This window comes from Myiozetetes cayanensis, unplaced genomic scaffold, assembly GCF_022539395.1.
Source record: "Myiozetetes cayanensis isolate MyiCay16 unplaced genomic scaffold, myiCay2020 scf14, whole genome shotgun sequence".
NCBI classification, from domain to species: Eukaryota; Metazoa; Chordata; class Aves; order Passeriformes; family Tyrannidae; genus Myiozetetes; species Myiozetetes cayanensis.
The window spans coordinates 17,116,767-17,139,853 of NW_026087048.1; the positions used below are offsets into that span (position 1 = coordinate 17,116,767).

Consider the following 23,087-nt stretch of genomic DNA (forward strand, 5'->3'; position numbering starts at 1 on the left):
CTGCTCTTTCAGCCCGGCTCTGCTCCCTCAGCCCATCTCTGTTCCCTCAGCCCATCTCTGTCCCCTCAGCCCGGCTCTGGTTCCCGCTCAGCGGAGGGTGGCGGGAGGCGCAGGGTGCCCGCCAGGGGGCGCCGCAGGGCAGCGGCGCGGGCCGGGGCGGGGCCTGTGCCGGTGGGCGGGATCGTAGCTCAGTGGGCGTGGTCTGTCGCGGGCGGGGCCGCGCTCGCCGCGCAGATCCCGCCGATCCCGCCGATCCCGCAGATCCCGCGCAGCTCCCGCAGCCCCGGGGCCACCGCGGCCCCGACCCCGCCAACCCGGCAAGATGTGGCGGCGCTGGGAAGCGGGATGGGACGAGAAGAGGGAGCTGCAGGAGCTCAACTCCCGGCTGCGGGTGTTCGTGACCCGCGTGCGGGAGCTGGAGGAGGAGAACCGCTTTCTGGCGCGGGAGCTGGCGGAGCTGCGCGAGCAGGAGCTGATCGGGCTGCGGGTGCCGGAGCAGGAGCTCGCCTGGCTGCGGATGCAGCTGGAGGAGCTGAGCCGGGCGAAGCTGGAGGCGGAGCTGGAGCGGGACGGGCTGCGGCGGGAGCTGGAGGAGCTGCGGGCGCTGGGCGCGGAGGTGCTGGGGATGCGGCGGCGCCTGGAGCCCGAGCTGGCCGGGCAGCGGGCGCTGCTGGAGCGGCTGCGGGGCGAGTGCGTGGCCCTGGAGGAGCTGCTGCTGGAGCTGCAGGCCGAGCACGGGCACATGGCGGAGCGGCAGCGGCGGGAGGCGGTGGAGATGCGGGAGCTGCGGCTGAACCTGGCGGCGCTGCCGCCGCCCTTGGCCGGGCTGAGCCTGGAGGAGCTGGAGGAGACCTACGAGATGCTGCTCGGCCAGTGCTGCCAGGAGACCCTGCTGCGCTACCAGGAGCAGATCCAGATGCTGCAGGAGCAGGAGGCGGAGCGGAGCCGGGAGAACGTGGAGCTGCTGCGGGAGGAGAGCCGGCAGTGCCGGCAGCACCTGGAGGATCTGCACCGCCAGGGCCAGGAGCTGTGCGCGCTGCGGGAGCGGCTGGAGCAGGAGATGCTGGCCCTGCAGGACCGCCACGGCGCCGAGGTGGAGGAGTACCAGGTGGGTGGCGGTGCCCGGGCGATGTCCCCCGGTCCCGGGCCTCTCCCGCTTCCTTCCCGCCCTCCCGGTGCCTGTTTTAGGGCTCCCCTGGGACTCTTTCTGCCCTCGCTTTTCCCTTCAGTTTTGGCCCATCCTGCTATGTGAGCCCGGTTTCCCATGACCCTGGCACTCCCTCCCGCTCCCTCTGCTCCGGGAGGTGCCAGGCCCCTCTAGCTCTGCGTGGTCTAGGGCTTACCCACCCCGCTTTTCCCCCTCGCAGCAGGTTTTCCCCAAGCTGGAAGAGGAGATGGCCGAGCAGGAACGTTTTGCTGCTGAGTCCCTCTCAGTGTGGAGCGGGGATTCCCTTGGAACCCCCTGGGGGTTTAGGGAGGGCTGGGTGCGAAGGGTGGGGACCAGAAGGGGACAGTGACCCCGAGGACATCATCTTGGTGACAGGTGCTCCCTTCCCAACCCGCCCTCGGCAAGTGCCCAAGAGCATGGAGCTGGCACACGGGGCTTGCCAGGGCTCCTGCTGGGCTTGGCATGAGCACATGGGACACGGAGCAGTCCCTGGGAGCAGAGGAACCGAGTCCCTGTGCGGTGGGACACGGCCCATCCCATCCAGGCTGGGGCTTGAGGGCGGCCCGTCCCAGTCAGAGAAATGGTCTGAGTTTTCTTCCCGTTTTACACACACATTCCTGTGTGCCTTGAGCCTCGGGGGAAACTTGTGGCCCCCAGACTAGTGATGGAAACTTAGTTGTTTAAAGACAGGAAGACTGTGCTGAGGGCGCTGAGCAGTGAGAATCGTTCTGAAATAAAACTTGAAGGCTGCAGGTGACAGGTACCTGTTGGAGGTGTCGGTGTGGTTAAACAGCACCTGCAGCCCAGGATTTGTTTGCTCTCAGGGTGACTTTCGGTGTCATGATGTGCGTGGGAAAGGATCAGCGGCTGCCGGAACGGTGAAATATCCGCTCATCAAGCTCCGAGTGGGGAGCACGTACTGGATAGTGCAGCCCATCCATCCCTTTCCCCAGGGCTACGCTGCTTTTGTTCGTTGTTAGACCCTTTATTAACACCCTGCTGTTTGCCTGGACCCCGCGTGCCAACGGGGGCTTTGTGTCCAGCAGCCCCAGTAGATTATGGATGTGTTGGCAACTGGGAAGGGACTGGGACCTGTTGCTGTGAGCGTGTCTGGTTTTTGTACCCTGCTGGATTGTTTGGAAGTTGCATAGTTTGCAGATGCTGTGAACTGAGACAGATTAGGTATGTGAGAAGTAATCCCAAAGGCTCTTAACTTTTAAATAGGGTGGGTTTTTTCCATCTTTGACAGGACGATTCATTCCTCCAATCGTGTATGTAAACATTTCCAAAGCTTTAGAAGAAGGTGTCATATCTAAATCTCTCATTAATTAAGTCTGTCCAACAGCCAAAGCCAGGTGAAAATGTCAGGAAGAAAAAAAAAACTCTTCATTTTTACCCCCTGTCTTTTTAGGTGCATAAGTTTACATAAATATACACAAGCCAACAATATTTAAAGTTTCTTTGATTTCCAAAATACGGTCTACTTGCTGCCTCTATTTGATATTAGGGATTTATAATGGAAATGTCGTTGATCTTCAGTCATTATTGCTCCATCTGAAAACCTTTGAATATGGAGTTGAGAGCATTTTGTACAGCTCACTGTCCACACTACCAATGTTTCTTCTAAAGCCAGTTAGAATGGCTCTTATTTAACTCTTTCAGGTGTTTTTATAGCAGCTGTGTCTGTATCTGGTTGTATTTTGAAGAATTTTATTCAGAAGAGCAAGTGGTGCAACCTGTTGTAGAAGGCAGATAATCAAAATCAATGGATGCCCTTGAATTGTCCTGATTCAATGCTCCAAAATGGATTATTTTGATACCAACACAACAAACTTCTCTTTTATTCTCACAACTATTTGGTGTGCTTTGGATATTGCAGGAAAAAATGGCTTTAAATCTTAGTAATACAAGAAGAGCAAAAAAGTGCTTTGAAAACATGAAAACGTGTGAGCTGTCTTGCCATTTCCACTAGAAATTAAATATTATCTAGATATATATGCAAAGATGCCATAAGGTTTATTTCTTTTGAGTGGTTTTGTATCTAAGATGTTCAGTTTCTAATGAGAAAGGCCTTTTTCAGTGGCCAGTCTCCTGTACATGAGAAATAAAATCTTCTGCTCACATCCAAGAAGAAAAGTTACAGAATGTGCACAGGCAGCTGTTCCTGGTTTCGTTTTTGTGATCAAAGCCTTTTTTTCCCCCTCACTCATTTCTTTTACTGGTTAAAGGATGTTCAGCATGGGTTTAAACCACTCTTTAAAGAGCATCTATTCCATGCTTATTTATTGTAGAGTGTCACAGAGAAATGATATGTATGTGCAGATTAGAGTCAAGTGATTGTTCTTCATTGCAGCTGCAATGGCAATTAGATTTATTCATATTTTCCATATATCATTTGGTTGCCTTATATGTCCATCTTTGCCTCCTGCACTGCCCTCGTCCTCACTGATCTTTCAGCAATGTTAAATAGAAATAAAAGTGTTTGGAGTTACAATTCAGCTGAACCAGGCAAGCTGTAAATCATGCACTGGAAAAAGTTCACAGGTCCTGAGTGCTAAAGGGATGAACTCAGTAGGTCTCTTACTTCCATAATTTTAGCTGTGTGCTGGGAGAAAACTCTTGCAAAAACTCCTGCTGATTTCGAAAGCCCCATACTTTTGGGATGTGAAAACATCCACGGCTCATCCTGCTGCTCTGAAACCAGTCAGGTATTTTTCAGTGATGCACTGGGTTTAGATCAGTTCCTGTGTCCAGTGTTGGGAGCTCCAGAGAAGAAGAAAAGCATCTTGTCAAACAAACATTTAATGTCATCGTGTCACGTGCATTTTCCTGTGCACCAGTTCCTTGCCAGCCAAGTGCAGTGTCGGTCCCTCCCCTGCTGAGCCACTGAACGAGCTTTGGGATCACTAAATAGGACCAGATGGAAAGGGCTGGAGCCTGGAATCCTCTCTTGATTCCCTCAGTAGGTACAGCTTGGACAACCCAAGTAAATTCTTTCCCCCCTACTGCCCTTCTAAAATTTCCCACTGCTGCCTGGAAAGGAACATCTGAAGGGTCAGAAAATAGTTTCTATTCTGTTATTTAGTTCTAGCAGGACATCACTGGGATTTGGGGGGCTGGGATTGATGGGGCTGAGAAGCCCTTCCCAAGGGAGTCCTGCATGAAGCCAACGCTGCTGCCACAGCACAGGTTTCCTTTTGCAGAGTGAGTTGGTTGGATTGCAGCCTCCTGAGCTTTGCCAAAGTGGTTTATGTACCTTTTGGCACGCTTGGAAACAGGACTGGAGACCAGTTGCCCTCTGCTTTGTGTTTAAGCATCAGTGAGTGGAGGGCTGGGTGACTGGCTGTCTGCCTTCCAGTCTATGCAGTGTCTGCTCCTGGTGGAATGAATTCCTTTGGAACTACTGCTCAGCTGGCTGAGTTATGTAGCCCCTTATGGTAATCATTAACTCAAAGTTCTGGATCCCCAGTGCTCTCCAAATCCAGTGGGTAGAATCTAAGTGGCTTTTCCAACCCAGCCTGCAGAATATGGGGCTGAGGGGCTGAAGTTCCTGTGTTTTCAGATAGGTTTGAACATCCCCAGAACTTCAGAGCTCCACACACTCTGCAGTCCAGCCTACAGATTTCCCATATGGATTTTTCTGGGACTGCAGCACTGGGAAGTTCTTTTTAACACATGCATGCACATGTGTAGGTTAACCTCTGTGTTTAATCTGGGAGGCAAGAAACACCCCTGAATCACTTAATTTTTGTATCAGAGCTCTTAAGGGTCGGTCCCACAGAGACCCAGTCTGTTGTCTTTGCTCCTTTTGCTGACTCCTGGTTCTGTCAGCACCTTGTCCAGAATAGAATTTTCCTTTCAAATACAGAATTTTCAGTACAGAATTTTCCTTTCAAAAGCAGGGGCTGGTCCTTTTCTTCCCTTCTCACCTTGGGATTTTCCATTGTGTCAGTTGTTGAGCACGGTTGTGACCTCAGAGCTCCAAAGGTCGATGGCTCTGCCTGTGTGGCTGTACAGGGTGGTACCTCCACTGGGGCTTTTTCAGACATGCAGATGGGATTTGTCTTCTGCCATAAAAAGGGAGGTTTGTCTTGTCAAGCAAAACAGCAGTGAAATAATTAAACAACAGCTGCAAATACAAATGAAGAAATAGATTAATGTGTTATATAGAGCTGTACCCACATGTGTATGAAGATACAGGCAGCTTCCTTCATAGAGCTTTCTTTTACTTTTACTTTAAAAAAACACCCAAAATACTATTAATGTTTGAGTGCCAGCACTTGATAGTTCTTAGTTCTTAGACCTTACTTCTGCCTTGCCCATCATGCTGGCATTAACTGATCTGGGGAGTCCTTGCTGTATCTTCATTTTTATGCTATTGCTTCTGTGGTGGTACTTGAGCACTTGCTGCATATCAATTATATATTTTGAATTTTTTAAAACTAGGCTATCAGTGCCTTGGTTTTTCCAGTTTGTACTGGAGCATCAAAATGCAGAGCACTTATTAGGATGCAAACTGAAATTCTGAACACGAGATGTTGCTCTTCATGGGAGAGGTAGCACTGCTGATTGAAGCACTTTCTACAATTCTTTTTCCTTCTTATGCCATTTAGTATAGATATACATAACCTCATGTATTTAGTTGTATTGTACAGGGTCATATTTAGTTATCAGGATGAAAATGAGCAATCCCTTCTCTGCCTTCTGAGTAGCAGCAGTTCAGACAGAGGTGAGTGGACCTCAAAGCACGTGTCCAAATACTCTAGAAAAATTTAAGGAACCACTGGAGGTTCTTCCTTCACCTTCTGGGCACTCTGAATGTCTCCAGGTATTAGAATTCCAAAACTGGTTTGGACCCACCTGTCTGTGGAACTGAAAATACTGATAAGCTTCTTATGGCAAAGCAGCCGCTGAAATTTCTGATCTGAAGTATGATCTCAAATAAGATCTTAAAGTGACAAAAGGAGTCACATTTAAGTCCCACTGATAAAGGAGCATATTTTCCTTGCTGTGGATACTTAATAACTTTTGTGCAGGCCATCTGAATGGGTTTTACTGAAGTATTTAACTGCCTTATTAAGGCATAAAATTAACTTGCAGCATAAAGCTCTGCTTCAGTAGCACTGTATTTCAGCTGGTATATGGGGAAGGTTATAGAGATGATTTGCTCTGGTTTTTAGAGGGATAGAACATTTTGTTGCTCTTTCAGGTTACACTTTTTTAATTAAAGGTTTTAAGTTATTAGGCATTAAAGTGTACAGATTTCTGTGTTGATTCAAAACTAAAAATCAGTGTTTCTGTTTAGAGAATAATTGATGCCCTGGAAGAAGAAAAGCAGTTCCTGACCATGTCGATCACGGATTACCTGAAGGACTACCAAGAACTACTGCAGGTGAAAGCAGGACTCATCCTTGAAATTGAAACCTACAGGTAAGAGTTGTGGTCACCCTCTGTTGTCTAAGTGAAGGATAATTTAAATCCCTTTTGTAGATACAGGAGACCCATCCATGCTCTTCCCAGCCTCTCCAATACAGACAGGTACTTGGAGAGCCTCAGGGCTCTAAAGCCAATATAATCCATGTGAATCCCATTAACTTTGTACAAATATAGTGATGAGTAAGAAACCTCTGTGGTCCTGGTCAAGTGGATATCAAATTGATGGGAATTGTTGGTGCCGTGTTTGATTACGAGCTGAGGAGCCAATATCCCTAAATTGCAATCAGTAAAACCTGAGATACCATCTTTCAACTCACCAGGAGCCTTTCATTGTTTAATTATGCTGATTAGTGAGCACCTGCAGCAGTGAGTTCCCCATCCTTGTTTCAGCTGTAGGACAGTGGGAAGATGACAGAAAAGCCTGTTTATTAAATCCTGGCTTTCTCCATTCTTGTTTTGTTATGGAAACATGTCTGGCATAAAACTGGTTTGGAAGGAAAAAAATCCCAAACAACCCAAAGCTGATGAACTGGAGAAAGATCCTTATTGCAAAGATCATGTGGGGTTTTTTTCTACAACAAATAGCACAGTATTTTCAACAAATTTCATTGAGATACTGATCTTCAAATGCAGAGGTGTGCAATTCTTACTGAGCCAAGGAATAATTTGCAAAAATTTCATGTCAGACTACCTCTGTATTTTTTAAGGAGACTACCTCAGTCTTTAGCTTGTGTACATGGGGTGCATTATTCAAATTGAACCTGCATGGGCAGGGGTATCTGTGGTTATAAATGATACATGCTGCTGTGTCCTACAGTATGAATTCTGTGCTCTGAGTGTGCAAGGTTCCTGTGAACCAATAGTAAGCACCAAGTCTGGATGAAGATGACCAGCTGGGTTATGGGTGAGGTGTGCAGACTAAAGCAATCCACACATGAAATTCAGTTGTAGTTGCATAACTAAAACCATGAGAAATTCGAAACAGTGACTTCTGAGTAGCCTGATCAAGATTAGTGAGCCAGGAGTGTCTGCCATTCATCCAAGAGCAGCAGTGTCTGTTCAAGATGCCTTGAGAGTTGTCTGCTGGGAGACAGAGGCCAAGGCTGCTTTCTGGATGAGGGAAGATCACAAGCAGCCTGTGGGACAAGGGATTTGCAGTCACTTGGTGGGCAACAGCACCGAGATGTTGTTGGTGGAGTGGGATCCCTGTGATCCTTGAAAAGCCAGCAGTGTCTGGAGCGTTCCTTGTGGAAGAGAAATGGTGGCCAGCTGAGATCCTTTATTAACTTTGCTAAAACATACGATTCTTTAACTTTAATCCCAGCTCTGTTGTTGACTTTTACTGTTGTTGTTCAGCTTTCTCCCTCGGTTTATTCGTCTGTGAAATGGGATTAGCACTGTCACAATAACAGAATTATCAGAGTGGTTTTGATGATTGGTGTTCATCCAGCACTAGGAATGATAATGCCCAGATAGTCAGTTGTTTGAAATCCTTGTAAGCCCATGAAATTCTGGAACTTCTCCAGAGCTATATCACTGATTATCTGAGCATTATTGGTTTGTTTAAGGATTCCCTGCCCTGCTTAGTGACAGGACAGTTCAGCATCACCCACAGCATGTTTTTGTTGTCTAAATAAGAAGCTCCTGTAGGGTTTCTTCATCTGATGGCAGTGATGGCAAGGCAGATGTCAGCAGACAGATGAGCATCATCCTACTGAAAAAGATCTAGAGGCAAACAGAGAATGGGCCTTGCTCCAGATCAGAAAACATGTTGTGTAATGCCTGCAGACAACATTCTTTTAACATATCAGAAGCTGCAAAGTGAATGTTTTGTGTTTTTACATTTATGCTGTCTTAGCTATTCCTCTTTCCTGCTTACTCTCCCTTCCTTAAAGAAAACAATTCCTTCCTTACTGTGTGCCTTTATCAGCCCTGCTGTGGGAGGGAATCACTAAGCTTTGTAGCAGAACAATTCTGGACAGCTCATCCATGTACATTTTCAAATCCTGTTCCTCTCCCAGGTCTTTTCACCTGTGAAGAGCAGGGCATGTGAACTCACCCAGCTCTTCAGTTTGTTCTCACTGAGGATGCTGCCATGTAGCCTTCTTCATGCATTCTGGACACAGAGGGCACCTGTTCACACTAGTTCAACATCCTGAACCTTCCATGGAGGCCCTGGCATCTCCCCTCCTCCTGTGGCATTATAGGCTAAGGGTGTGGTGGTAGCTGGTCCTCTTGGAGCTTTTTGTCCCTCCCACCCTGTGTTTTCTCTTTGTTTTACAGCTCTCACAGTTAGTTCTGTTATAAAGTCAGTTCTTTCCATTAGTCACCATTGCTCTTGGAGTGGGAATAAAGATCATTGTTGCAAGGAACACCCTTCCCTAAGGTCCGAGTGTGCTTCCTCTCTGACTCTGCTCACCCTTCCTGCTCTGGGAGCTGGGACTCACTGAGGAAGGGAAAAACGTCTCTTATGTGTCTTTGTAAAGTTACACCTTATGGGAATCTTCATCCCTAATCCCCTTTCACCACTGTTGAAGTAAATATTTATCAAGTGCCTTGCACTTTTGTTCTGAGTTCTTGGAACCCTGCAAAGCCGCAGCTACTTGGACTGTGCTTGAGTTTTATTTCCGAAGAGAAGTGGTGAATTAGTCACTGTCTAAGACTCTTGATTTTAAAAGGAGATAGATAGAAAATCTGCCTGGGATTAGAATTACTCTCAGGTCTTTCTTCTTAGTTATCAGAAACTTCTTTTCACGTAGCAGAGGCTTCACAGAGACTCATTCAATAGGTTAAGTAGGTTTCCTGTTAAAAGGTTTTACTTTGAGATCCTTGTGTCACACAAGTGTTCTGTCCTAGTTACCACCCTGCATTCTGAAGCACAAGTTTGGTTTTTCCATTTTATTTCTTTTCCCCCTTTTATTTTTCACTGAGGTCATTTGTCAGGATCTCTGAATGCACTTGCCAACACATTTCCAATCCTCCAGTTGTGTTCCTCCATCAGCACTTCTTCTGACCCTTTCCGTGCCTCCCTTCTCACAAAATCATCACCACCATTAAGGCCTCCTCAGCTCCTCACCTCAGCTTTTCCACTCAGTTTCATTATTTCCTCTTCATAATTTGTGCCATCCAAAATGTCCTATTCCTGCATTGGTTTTATTTTGAAAGCACCCTGAGTTTTCCACACCCAGGGAATTTAAAATGCAGTTACCTGCTGTTCTTCACGCTCCTTGACCTCCCATTCTGTGATGGAAAAAAAGATGTGGAGTGGCCTTGACCCCTAAAAATGCTTCTTCCATTCCACTTCCTGGAGAGGTGGGGTTTTGTTGTAACTCCTTAGCAAATACCCAGGATGGAGAGGATGAATTTTTACAGCCTGCTGGCCAACTGCTGCCATCTGAGATTTTGGGTTTCTGTAGCTGTGACGAAGCCACTGTGTTGGTGAATAACCCCAATAACATTTGCACTGTATCCTTTTGTTTTGCTGAGTTCTCTCTCTCCACCCCAGCCAGTTTATCTCCTCCTCCTGCTTTCACGGGGTGGTTATTTCTGTTGTCATCCAGCACAGGCTGACGAGTGTGTCACTGCTAACTTTAGATAAATGACATTAATAATGAGATGAGTTAAAGGTGCAGTCGGATTATTTACTGGTAACACTTAAACTAAGTGCTACCAGAATATATTTCATTGGGATCTGATTTCCAGGAAGTAGCTGACATGGTTATTTTTCAGAAGAGTGCTGCTTGAAGGAATGTTTTGGGGTGTTTTTTTTTGCTGTTACTGTGAGTACTTAAGAGTTCCTACACTTGAGATTTTCACCCTGTCCTTCAGGCAGTTTAAATCAAGTTTAAAAGCAGACCTCACCACCAAGAGGTTACAGTTTAAATCATTAGTATTGAGAAAGGATACAAAGGCACAGAGAAGCAAAATGACTTGCAAAAAGTCAAGTTATGGTCAAGCTGGGGAACACAGCCTGAGTTTTCTGGCTGCCGAGCCAGTGCTCAGTACAATTACACTGCCCTTTCTCGTGCCAGGTGATTGAGCCAAACTCAGTGAAACGTTTTCTTGGTTTTCTGATAAGCCTGAGAACTGTTACAGTCAAACACTGACTCCCTGTCCAGCTTTACAGAGGTTTCAGGGAGCTTTGCCTTTCACTTTCAGTAGCAATATTTCAGCTGTGGCTTTTCTGTGGGCTGTTGCCCTTTGCCATATACAGTTACCTCCTGGAACTTATTTTTAGTGACTTCATAGGTTGCTGCAGCAACTGAACAACTGTTGTTTTAACAGCAGCCAGAAATCCTTAGCCAAACTACCCCCACATTCCTGGTTTCCTTCATCATGGTTAACGCTTCCACTGCCAGCTCCTGGCTGTGTTTCTGCAGCGTCACCACCAGCTCCTCTGGTGTGTCTGTCAGAGGGATTTGTTTGGCACTCACTGGATTCAGCAGATCAGATGTTTGGTCTTGGGAACTTTATACGTGTTGAAGTCATCTAGTTCCTAACAGCCTCTCTTAATGTGGAGGAAGATAAATTGCTTTTACTGTTTTGTTTGGTGTTTTTTTTGACTAAGGAGATAGAAGGAAGGGTGCCCAGCCGAGCCTGGTTTAAGGGAGAAGTGACCTGTAAATATGTCAAGATAATTCTAACCTGTCTTTTCTTCTGAATCCAAACAAATCCATGGCGGCAGAGAAAACCTTGCTGGTGATATTTTGCTGATGTAGTGCTGTCCCACTGAGCCCTGAGGCAGTGAGAAACCCAGAGAAGCCATAAAATTTCCAAAGTGATGAGTCACGGGGAGCGTGAAATGTGCAGGTGGTATTTAAAACACCTGCTTTACTTGTGCCAGGAGTGCCCAGTGGTTGTGTTTATACCCCAGCCCTAAAGTGCTTCCAGCTGCCCCTGCAGGGAGTCAGAAGCCTTGGCTATCACGGTCCTCCAGCCTCACTCTTGACAGCTCTGATGTTGCAGCTGTGTGTTTATCAGTGCAGAACATCTGGCCCTCCCAAAACCGGGTATGATGCCAGTACAAGTGAACACAAACCCACCAGAGTTACTGTGCTGATTACAACGTTCCCTTGCCCGTGGAGAGACCCTGACCTGGAATTTCTCAGCTGCTGCACCGGTGCTGCCTTGCTGGGATTGCAGAAGCTGCTGGAGCGTTGCTGTGGAGAAGGGGGAGGGCTGAGGAACAGAGGGGACAAACAGAGATGTCACCAAAAGAAACCAAAGAAGTTTCTGTCAGAGAGAGTTTTCCTAGGCCTTTGGTGTCAAATGTGTTGTGCTGATTTCCTGTGGAACAGGAGTTAATTTACTGCTGTCAGTTGTTTCCTCCAGCACTAGACGGGGTTTGGCAGTACAAGCAATGCTTTCCTTCACTCCTCCTTTGAAAAGGGTAGAACTTGCAAATCCTGGCTGTACCTGTTCCTTCACATCACACTGAAACACCACCTTGTACACTCTGTTATGAGCAGGAAGGCTCTGCTTGCAAATATTTTATCTAATTTTTGCCTTTTCTTTTATAAAACATCTTGTACGGAGAAGCTGTGACTGCCCCATCCCTGGAAGTATTCCAGGCCAGGTTGGCCAGGGCTTGGAGCAACCTGGGATAGGGGGGTTGGAACAGGATAATTTGAAGGTCCCTCCCAACCCAAACCATTCTGTGATTCCATGATCTCCATGTGTGTCTCTGAGAAAGCTTTACTGAATATCTGTCAGATTTTGTGTGGCTTTGTTTTTTTTTTCATGGCTGTGTTATAAGACCATCATTCTGGAAAAAGTTACCATCTTGTATGGTCCCATAGTGGAAATCAGTGGGTCTTGTCCATGCCAGAAGCAACACGTTGGCTGATGTGGAAGATTTGATGTAAAATTGCCCTGTGTGTGCTGTTGTCACCTGCTGTAAGATCATTGCTCCGCTCTCACAAACTGAACTCTGCAAACTGAGAGCCTGGAAGATGCCAAGGATTTCTCATTCCCAGTAATAAAACCACAGGGTGTGAAAAACACTCAGGATCTGACCTCGCTGCAGGATAATTGTTCCAGTTTCTAAGACTAATAAATATTAAATATTGTGCTTATCCTTCCCTGTATTTTAATGGAATGCCCTTTGTGTGTTTTGCAGAGCTTTGTTAGAAGGGGAGAGCAACCAATGGATTATTACATGGAGAGAACAGCTTGCAGGGAAACTGCCTCAAGGTAAAATAGGAATTTTAAAAAAATTAATTTTGAGTGAAATGAAATATAACTGGAAATGATTGTGTTATAGTTTTCCTGAAGAATACTTTTATGAGTGTATTGCAGAGTGAATGTTGAATTAGTTTTGAGTGTTAATATTTTAAATGAACATACTGCCATCCTATATGAGATCACTTATAAAAATTATGAGTGGAGAAAGTAAGTAGGGAGTGATGTTTTATGGCTCTAAAGAACTTCTGGATGCCCACAGGTCTTAAGAGAGTTTTGAAGTATAAAGCAAGAGGTGTTTAACAAAACCTGTAGTTAAAACCCTGGAATTCATCATGCTGAAGCATTTTGAGTGTTAAAAAGGGGGTTTAAAGAGATATTTTAGCAGAGTAATGAAAGACAAATCAAAGGCTTACTAAACATAAAGATACCATTTCTATCTTAGGAGCTGCAAATCTCTGGAGGCTGTGAGAGTATGCAAGGGAAGTATCACTATTTACTTGCCCTGTTCTTACACTCTTCCCTGTGTATCTACTCCTGGTCACTGTGAACAGATTTCTGGATAAGATGGACCTTCAATCTGACTGCTCTGGCCGTTGTTATTAGTAACAAAGTTAGTCCCAGTAATACTGCTGGTCCTAAAATCATCAGAGTAGCACAGATACTACCCCTTGAAGTGACTTTAAGGCTGTGTCTTTAGTGGTAAGTTAAAAAAACCTCAGGCCTAGGCACAAAGATTTGCCTGTGCTGTTAAACTGTAAGCAAGGTTTGTCCTGGCACAGTTGGGATCTGGACTAGCCAGTACTGCTGCAGACAGGGCTCGAGCATATTCACGGAATGTGGAAGGAATTACAGGAATAATTACCAGAAATCATACAGGAAAGGCTCCCAAAAGTCAGAGGAGATGTGGCCAGCTTTTTAGGAGTAGGGGTTGTGAGTGGTGTGGTACTGGTTGGTCTTAGTCAGACATTCCTGGTACCTTTTAGGTTTTAGGTTCTTTATTTCTCTCCCTTGTTGTATCTTGTGGCTGTGAAGGGTTGTGTTTGCTGTCTCCAGTGTGTGGTGGCAGATGTGCCATTAATTCTCAACAGGAACTGAGAAACTTCAGACCATTTATGGTAATGAAGCAAAAAAACCCAGCCTAGGCTATCAGCATACATTATTTCATATGGAGCTGTAAGTGAACATCAGGATAAATATGAAAGGTGTAAATTCTTAAGTAAATGGCACAATACCCAGTAGTTCACAACAGGTAAAATTAGCAAGGTCTTGCAACTCAGCAAAAAGCTTTGCTTTCTTTCTAATGTAATTTATGCATAAACTTAATTATCATGAAAACCTACAGGAATGCCTTTACAAAGCTCCACTGAAAACGAAGACACTATTTCTTTCAAAAAATGTAGTGCAACTTTTCTCAGTTCAATGCCCTCTGTTTGACATTTATTTTAGATCCAAGCCGTTATTTTAACATTTGGCCGCCTGTGCTCTCTCTTTTTGCAGATATTATAAACACTTCATATAACTACACTGATATTTACTCTACTTATCAAGAAAGAAATAGAAATAAAGCTCCCCCAGCTCCCAGGGTCACTGACACGAGGCACAGAATGGCAGTGACAGACACGAGCAGCTCTGCACGTTACTCCACGCGGGTTGGATCGCAGACAAGGACCGGTGGAAGAACTTTGGGAAGAGATGTGCTTGGTTCAACGTACCGCCCTTCAGCAACTGTGACAAAGGATGAAAGGATTATAACAGACCACAAGGAATTAAGAACATTCACTCCATCCTACAGTAGCTGGAAAAAGACTGAAACGCAGCAAAAGACAATTCCAGAAAGAAAGAAAATAGAGGTTACAACTTCTTCCACGGTGTCAACACACACCGAAAGATCAGACAAGGACCACAAGACTGATGCTGAAAATACAAGAACAAAACCAGGCTTCACTAGATTTCCAGCTTATGAGCTGATTACTGATGCCAAACCGTCTAAATATGAAGAAACTATAACTGAGACTCGGACCATATTCAGAGATAAAAGAGGAGGCAGCAGCAAACCAGCGGAAGAGAAAACATCTCTGCCGAAAGAAAAAGATAAGCTGGAGAAACAAACAAAGGATGAGATAAAGAAAACAGATGAGAGATCTTTTATAGAAGATAGTGTTGGTTTTGGGAGGAAGACCGAGCAGAAGACATACATCCGTGAGGAAGTTAACCAGAAGGTATCAGGGAGTGACATTTCTAATGCAAGAAGTTTGAGGAGTGAATCAACCAAAAAAGGTACCAGCGTGACCTCAGAATCGAGAAGCAACGACGTCATTGAGATACCAATCACTCTTGAAAGGCCTGCTCCTGACAGAGGGTCTCAGAGAAATAAAGACATAAGGGTGCACGGTGTTAAAACATCCACAGGAGGAGAAGCAGATGACCACCTAACCGAGTCATCTGAAGCTCACCGAGTGAGGATTTCAGAGGCAGAGTCCAGTCTGGAAGGTGAGGAGAGAATTAGTGATGGAAGTCATAAAATGGGAACTCTGCCAACTGAAAATATAGCAGAGAACATTGTGGCCGACATCCTTAAAAGTTTCACGCAGTCTTCCAGTTCACAGACATCAACAGACACCAAAGTGACCTATTTTAGTAAGGAAGAACAGCCAGATGATGGGAGAATAAAGACCAAGATCACAGTGCAATCCCAAGTTCAAGAGGACATAGATATTTCTGATGAAGGTGACTTGGGACGTCTGTCAAACGAGGATGTCAGAAAAGTGATTCGAGAGGGTGTTGAGGGAACTCCTTCCAAAGAGGAGATAGAGGACATTGTACATCACGGCCTGAAAGGAAGCGAGGGGGGAAAGAACGTGTCTGTTAACGTCGAGATTGTAGAGGAGCCACTGGATTATGCCACGGATGAAAGGAGTGATTTTTCAACACCCTTTGAAGTGGAAGAAGTGGAGGACTCGTTCCCTGAGAGGGAGAGGCGTTACGGTGAAGAGGAACAGAACGTCACGTTCACTTATGAAGATGTCAAAAAGAAGAAACCACGCCACGAGAGTTTCACTCATGTGGAGGAAGTAACTGAGGACGATGACTCGCCCATTGAACAGAAATATTTTGTGTCTGTTCCTGATGATCATCCTATTATTAGTGAAAAAGATGATGACTCAGTATATGGGCAAATTCATATTGAAGAAGAATCAACCATTAAATATTCCTGGCAGGATGAATTTTTGCAAGGCACGCAAAGTAAGAGAGAGGAAGGTGTGAGCTCTCCAGAGGAAACCTATAAAGTGGTAGGGGAGGAAGCAAGTGCCCATATTTTAAAAGAGCATCCCGATGGTGAAACATCCCATGTTGAATCTGTTGTTATTGAAAAAGAAATCAAAATTCCCCCTGAATTTCAGACTTCCATAAAAGGGCTCTTGTCCAAGGAAACGAAGGACCCTAAACATCAGCTGAAGGAAGCTCTGGAGCAGTTGGAGGGCAGTCTCCCAGACAGCGTGAAAGAGGAGCTGTTTGCGTTAACAAAAGAGAACAAAGTTGATGCCAGTAACTTAGAATTTGATATCAAAAAAGTTGATCAAAAGGAGGAGGGTGGCTTGGTGACAATTGTTGCTGAAGTCAATCTGTCCCAGACCCTCAATACTGATGAATTTGACGAATCTCAGCTGGGTGAAGTAATTAAAAGCGAGAAGGAGAAGGCGACAATACAGTCCCTGAAAAAAGAGAGCTCGGAGAGAGTTGTTGATGGTAGAAGCAACATAGAAGTAGATGCTTCTTCTCCCACTTCGTTGGCTGATCAAGAAATCTACAACTTCTCCACGACGAGGCGGAGTGGTGGCACAGGGTATCACACCACGGAAAGAGTCGTTTATGACGGTTCGGTTTTGGAAACAGCGGATTACGGAGAAGTCTCTCACTCACCACAATCAGCTGAGGAGACCACATCCACCAGGCGAGTCAGGGTTGGCCCAGCAGAGGTTCAGAGCTTCGAGCAGGTCGTATACGAAGGGCCTGGTTCGCAGACGCTGGAGGTCAGCGCTGCGGAAGGTCTCGTTCACACAGAGGGCTCGTCAGAATTCAGCCAGTCTGTGAAGCATTTTAAACTGGGCCCAAAGGAAATCCAAACCACAGAGCAAGTGGTTTATTCAGGCCCTTTTACTACAACCATAGAAGAGATTGATTCTGGAAACCTTTCCCAGAACTTCTCAACGGACTTCAGCAGGTCCACGAGACGTGTCACGGTAGGATCGAGGCAAATAACTGAAGAAGTCTCTTTCGAAGGGTCTCTTTCGGACTCTCTGGCACTGAACAGCTCAGAGGACCTTTCTCAGGCAGAAGGGTCTGAGGGTGTCAGCAGTACAATAAGGCACTTCAGGTTAGGCCCAAGAGAGGTTCGTACTGAGCAAGTCATCTTCGAAGGGCCCATCTCCGGGAAGGTGGAGGTCAGCGGCGCCAGGGACTTCTCGCAGACAGAGAGTTCAGTCAGGCACGTTCAGTTGGGTCCCCAAGAGTTTATGACAGCTGAGAAGATCATCTACCACGGGCCTGGCTCTGAGCACACCGAAATCAGTGAACTGGAAGACCACAGTCTTTCAGGAGGCTCGAGGTCTTTCAGGCACGTTAAAATAAGCCCTGTAGAAACTCACACCAAGCAAATGGTCTTTACAAGACCCGTTTCTGGAACGCTGGAGGATCTGTCGCAGACAGAAGGGTCATCTGAGAGCAACAAGTCCGTAAAGCATATTAAAGTAGGATCCACGGAAACATCTTACACTTTCCAAATGGACGTTTCCAAAATGGGTGGAGTATCTACAGTGAGGAGCGGAGAACAAGCAGTGCTGATATCCAACCAGCAAGAGCCTGCTGCCAGTCAGTCACACGTCATAGTTCAGAGTGACCAGACTTCAGCAAATGAAAACACAAGAAGTGGCTACGTTCTCTCCAGTTTTTCCCAAGATCACGGTGGAAAGGTGGTGGAACAGTCCTATTTTGACAAAACTGTGCAGTTGCAAAGAACGGTCGACCAAAGGTCAGATGTTGCTGAAGAAAAGAAAGTCGCTCTTCTCTACCTGGACCATGAGGAGGAGGAAGATGACGATAATGATGGACAGTGGTTCTGAAAGGACTCTTTAATGAAGCCTACTTAGCAATTTGTTTATACATATTTTTTATTATCCTTTTTTTTTTTTTTTAAAGAGAGAAAAAAAAGGGATGGGGAAACAGTCGAGCTATTAGATTATTAATAGTGGACTGAGAAGTATTGAATCAAAGCCTCTATTCAGCACACTATTTTATTGGAAATTTTATTTTTGGGAGAGATCGTGCTATTAATATTTTTTTTTCCTCAGAGATCTGTGTCTAATATTTTCAGATTTTTCCACCTGTAGAAAGAGGAATTTGCTCCTGGGGAATTGAAAAGATTCTATTTTTTTGTTTATTTTTTAGCACATCAGTTATTAAGTGTGTGCTCGAATAGGACTTTTCAAATTAATTTTTTTCTTAATACTGTATTGTACTTGGTTACTAAAATATTATTATGCAATTCTATTTAAAGCTCGAGCTACTAACCACAAATTTAACAGAATGTGAGACTAATAAGAGTGGTAGTAGCTGATTTTTCAGTTCCATTTCTGTGTGCTTATATGCAATACTTAATGAATACGTTTTAAGAGACAGTTATTACAGCTATAAAATTAAATCATGTCCTGTAGGATCAAACTAAGCATAGCAAGAATTGACTGAAGTGATATTATTTGTACAGCTGGAATGCAGTGCAGAAAGGAAAGAGGTAACTCTGAAGCAAGAGTTTCTCTCAGTATTTCCTCGTGAGAAATAGTGAATTTGATGGTTAGACAGTAGTACATTTAATATCTCTAAAAAGAAAACAGATCTAAACAATAGACTGGATAGAATTCCCACTGAGGTAGGGAGAACTCCTTACAGGCTCAGTGGCTGTGTACATTAGTAACCTCAAGTTATTTTGCAGTAAATGGGGTACCTTGATCTGAGGTATTGCTCGAGGTGAGTGTGAAGTGTCACACCTGATGACACAGTGCCTAATTTCTGGACACAGTGAAATTACCTGATCTGTGTCCTGTTAGAAGGAAACTTGTCCAAAAGGCGTTGATGACACTTATGATCATTGTGTGTCAGCTCATTCCCAGATGATCCTTTCTTTGTTTACAAATGAGATGCCCTTTTCAATCCCTTGCCCTGCAAGCCTAACCTGAGATTTGAGTTTATTTTTTCCTTCTTTTCTTTTCTGAATGTAACATGTGCCTCAGGCCAAAGTTGCCTTCTACTTAAATCATTTGAAAATAAGCTAATTTCACTCGGATTGCACATTGGGTGAATGAAGGACATCATTTAACTTTGTAATCCAGTGACTTCAAAGCTCAGCTCAGAACCCAGCCCTGACCTGGGCAGTGCTGGCAGGAGCAAAAACAGCAGCTGAAATGTTTTTGTCACTGGGGTAAGAAATGCCATACTGGACACATGTGAGAAGTAACATGCACAGATGAGAAGCTGCTGTTTCTGCACACACACACACACACACACATACACACACACAAACACACATTTCACTCCCTGTCCCCCACCTTCCCTGCAGAGCAGACCCTCACCTGGATCCGGGTGGCTTTGCTGTGCCAGCCTGGTGGGGAGTTCACTCCCAAGACTTTTTTTCCCCCCTGTGGTTATGTAAGCCCATTTTTGTGTGTGCTGATCCATATTAGAATCCAGTTAAACTATCTTAGTCTGGCATGACTGGTCACTTTTCGGATGCCTTGCTATTAACAGAGCTAGATTTTCCAAACCTGACTGCTGCTTTCTGTATGAATGTCAATGCCCAGCCAAGGAGCAGCTCGTGCTGACTGACATACCCTGCTGTTTCAGAGATGGGACAGCTTAATCCCTATGTGCCTTAGGAACTAAGTTTGAAACTGTGCAAGTGTATTAATCTTCCAAAGATTAACTCAAGTTTGCCTGCACTGCAAAACCTTCTGAATGTTTCCCTCATCCTGTATGAAATCATTTGTTGAAATTGAAGTGCCGCCAACGGCTGGAAAATGAACAGGAAGCTGAATTGTGTAGAAGCCCTAAAATCATGTATCTAAGCTTATTTATACTGTTCACTGTGTGACAGGTAATATTTTTTTCAAAATTGTTCATATATGCTCAAGATCTCGTGTTTTCAATTATTATAAATAGGATGTTACTGATTGTAATGCTTCGAGTCTCATCCTATACTTGTGTTTCCTTAGTTGACCCCGTATGATTTTAAAGATGGCAACATCTGTGTGTTTAATAATCATGTCTAAGCCAGAATTTTCCAGCTAGATGCCTGACTGCAAGCAAGCAGGTTTTATACTTCAAGTATTAAGTAACTGCATAAAGGAAGAAGTCAGGTCTACAGTAAGCAATAGAGGTAAAAATAATCAGTGTTAGTTTTTTTTGAATTTTATTCTTGGCTGAAATGGTAAATTCTCCATGGAGAATTTACCATTCTCTGTAAAGCAGATATAAAAATATCTGCAGAAAATACATTTAGCAACCAACAAAAAGCTACTTATGCCAAACCCATTTATTGGTATGTTATGGAATATTTGACAGACGTGGTCCTTAGGAACAACAATACCAAAACTCTGTTCTGTTTATCTTCACCTGCTCAGAGGACTGTAATGTCACCAATAAACCACTGAGGAGCAAGTGAATCATAAAATGTAGGTGGCCTTAGCACTGAGGGATAAAAAAAATTAATATAAAAATAAGTAATTGTTTCCACTGAGGCAACAACAGCTCTAGAAATTCCTTTGCACATCACTGTCAGATGCAGTAGGTTATAACCAGATATATTTCTATTTTGATTGTCTGGAGGGAAGAACTCGTTCAGTGTACTTTAGTTCTATTTAAGATCAGCATTTTAATCAGTTTTTGGAAAGCTGATTTATTGTAGAGAACTGGAGATGTGCATTAGCATGACATTAAAGGAATATGCACAGTTCCTTTGCATGGACCCTTTCAGGCTGTGAGAACAAAGTTGTCTCACTTATAAAGGGCTTAAGTTTTAAAAATGTTTTACAATAAGCAGCCCATTTTCCACTTAGCTCTCATTAACCTGAGACCTCTTGGTGTGATGACTTTTGGATAATTCGACCTCCAGGCAACAAAAGGTATTTAAGTGAACAGTCACATCCTGCAGGCCCAGTGGGTGCTCACATTACCACTAAGAGCAACTATAACCTACTACCTGGAGTACTAACTCACCCTGCACCACCACCTTGGCATAGGAATTCTGTCCTGTGGCTGAAGGGGTGGGTGCCACACCCTCAGTCAGCATGCACTTCTGAAGCTTCCTCATATCAGTTATGCTTTTCATTAAACATAAATAAGAATTTCGCTGCGTTTGGATTAAACAAAATGCTTTTAAATCATTAATTAGTAATTTTTGGGGGGGTGGTGGCTAAAAACTATATGCTGGTATAGATCAGAAGTGGAGCACTGCTTTCCAAAGTGTGTAAACCACTGGTCTAGAGAGCAAATAGAGCATGAAGGACGATGTGTGAGATACCAAGAGCTCTGTACTGGCTGATGTTTGTGAGTAGCAGGTGTTTCAGAAGACGGTCAGAATGTTGAACCTGGGGTGGTGGTTGTTGTTGTCAGCCGTGTGAAACTTTGCAGGCAAGTTGTGTTTTGGTCATTTGCAATGAAACTGCATTTTTTGTGGTGGTACAAGCTTTGTGATTTTACACTTTTTCACTCTTGAGTATTAAACAATCAAAATCAACGCAGATGTTTGGCTTTCTTCCTTGTCTGATGTTTTCAAGGCTGCAATCTCAAAGAAAAAGGACTTAATGTCTATAAATATCTTGCTCAAAGGCCTCTCGGAGTGATGAGTTAATTTTGGTTCAAAGAATGATTTTTTAGAAATTATGGCAAAACATGGCATATTCTTTATTGCAACCACAGCCAGGCAGTGGTTCTTGAGTGCAACAAAAGGCAGTGGGAGAGGCAGAGTATAAAGCAGCAGAAGGTGGAATTCCTGGAATTGTCAGCATCAGAGCTCTCCTTGGATCCTGGGATCTGACCAAGGTAAGACTCAACTTCTACCCTTTTCTAGCAAAGACAACCATTTTATGCACTCTTAAGACTGTTAATGGAAAAGGATATTTATGTATGTATATATTTAAATGATACCTCTCTAGTACTGAGAAGTTTATTTTTCTCTTTAACCCCACGCTGTATTTATAAACAAGAAAATATCATGCCTTTAACCCAGTTTTCTCTTAATTAAAGAAATGGGTCGGAATGAGTCAATGTGAAAGGGTGAGACTTTCTGAAGAAAATAAAGACTTTCTGAAGATATCCTCCATTTTTAACACACTGAGGAGAAAAAAACCCACAGTCCTCCATTTCTTGCAAAACAGGGGAAAAAGTATCTGCAGCTACTGGCTAAATCACAGCATATTCTGCAGGTGTTTAAATGATCAGCAAAATAGTTTCCACTGAAACTGGCCTCTATCAGAAAAATATGTGTTCAGAATTCACCCACTAAGCAAGGCAGTGTTTCTGTTGCAGCTCTCGGTGCTGAAGATCTGGTTTCTCTGAAACCTGAAGCGTTTCCCTGAGCAGCAAGGAATGGACTCCCAGTGGGTGGGTGGGCAATACACTGAGATTTCTCTCCGGTTTCCTGCTTTTCACACACTTGCCAGTCGTGATAACTTTTTTAAGGTGCAGCCAAAATGCAGGGGTTTCTCAGTGTTACATTCTAGAAAGGAATGTTTAAAGTTAAATAGGAATAAAAGGGGTTTACTCATGCTCCAAATTTAAATAGTTTCCAAGTTGAAACTCTTTTCCTGATGTGTCTCTGCAACCAAATTTGAGCAAAATAACAAGCAGCCTGCCTAACAAACAGAAGTTTTTCTTCAGCAAGGAAAAACTCTGGTTTTTGAGAATGGTACCTCTGGCTGTTGGGTTGTCACAAAGCACTAGTACTGGCTTTGATTTTTCATTTCCAAATCTCAGTGTGAAGTAGGCGTGGCAGGAACTTACAGCTGGAATCAAGCCTGCTTGTTAAGCTACAGATTAATTTCCCAGAAAGTTAAGAGATGCTGAACCCTAACAGTAGGTGGAATTTGCTTTATGTTTTATAAACCTGATAGGAAAAGCAAGGCACTTCAGCCAAAATGTCTCTGACAAGCTGGAATTTCTGCTTTCATTTCTCATGGTGTGATTTGGGTGAGCAGTCAGAAAGAGGCTCGTGATGGGTCGATGTTTCAGTGTGTTGCTCTGTCTGATTTGG

The 23,087-nt window shown here is 44.4% G+C and overlaps 1 protein-coding gene across 1 annotated transcript; it reads left to right on the forward strand.

The window, feature by feature from the left end:
- Positions 1–284: 284 nt before the first annotated feature.
- SYNM (synemin) lies at positions 285–22,290 on the forward strand. The gene is made up of 4 exons (XM_050309000.1): positions 285–1,108; positions 6,474–6,598; positions 12,723–12,796; positions 14,285–22,290. Exons 1-4 carry the CDS (start codon positions 323–325, stop codon positions 17,905–17,907), a joined length of 4,608 nt encoding a protein of 1,535 aa, XP_050164957.1. The 5' UTR covers positions 285–322; the 3' UTR covers positions 17,908–22,290.
- The last annotated feature ends 797 nt before the right edge of the window (positions 22,291–23,087 follow it).

What these genes read in the sequence shown, in the direction of transcription:
- SYNM (XM_050309000.1), top strand. Translation starts at nt 323, where the DNA reads ATGTGGCGGCGCTGGGAAGCGGGATGGGACGAGAAGAGGGAGCTGCAG. An exon ending in CCGAGGTGGAGGAGTACCAG is followed by an intron (nt 1,109 to 6,473) that starts GTGGGTGGCGGT and finishes GTTTCTGTTTAG; the next exon opens with AGAATAATTGATGCCCTGGA. An exon ending in TGCAGGGAAACTGCCTCAAG is followed by an intron (nt 12,797 to 14,284) that starts GTAAAATAGGAA and finishes CTCTTTTTGCAG; the next exon opens with ATATTATAAACACTTCATAT.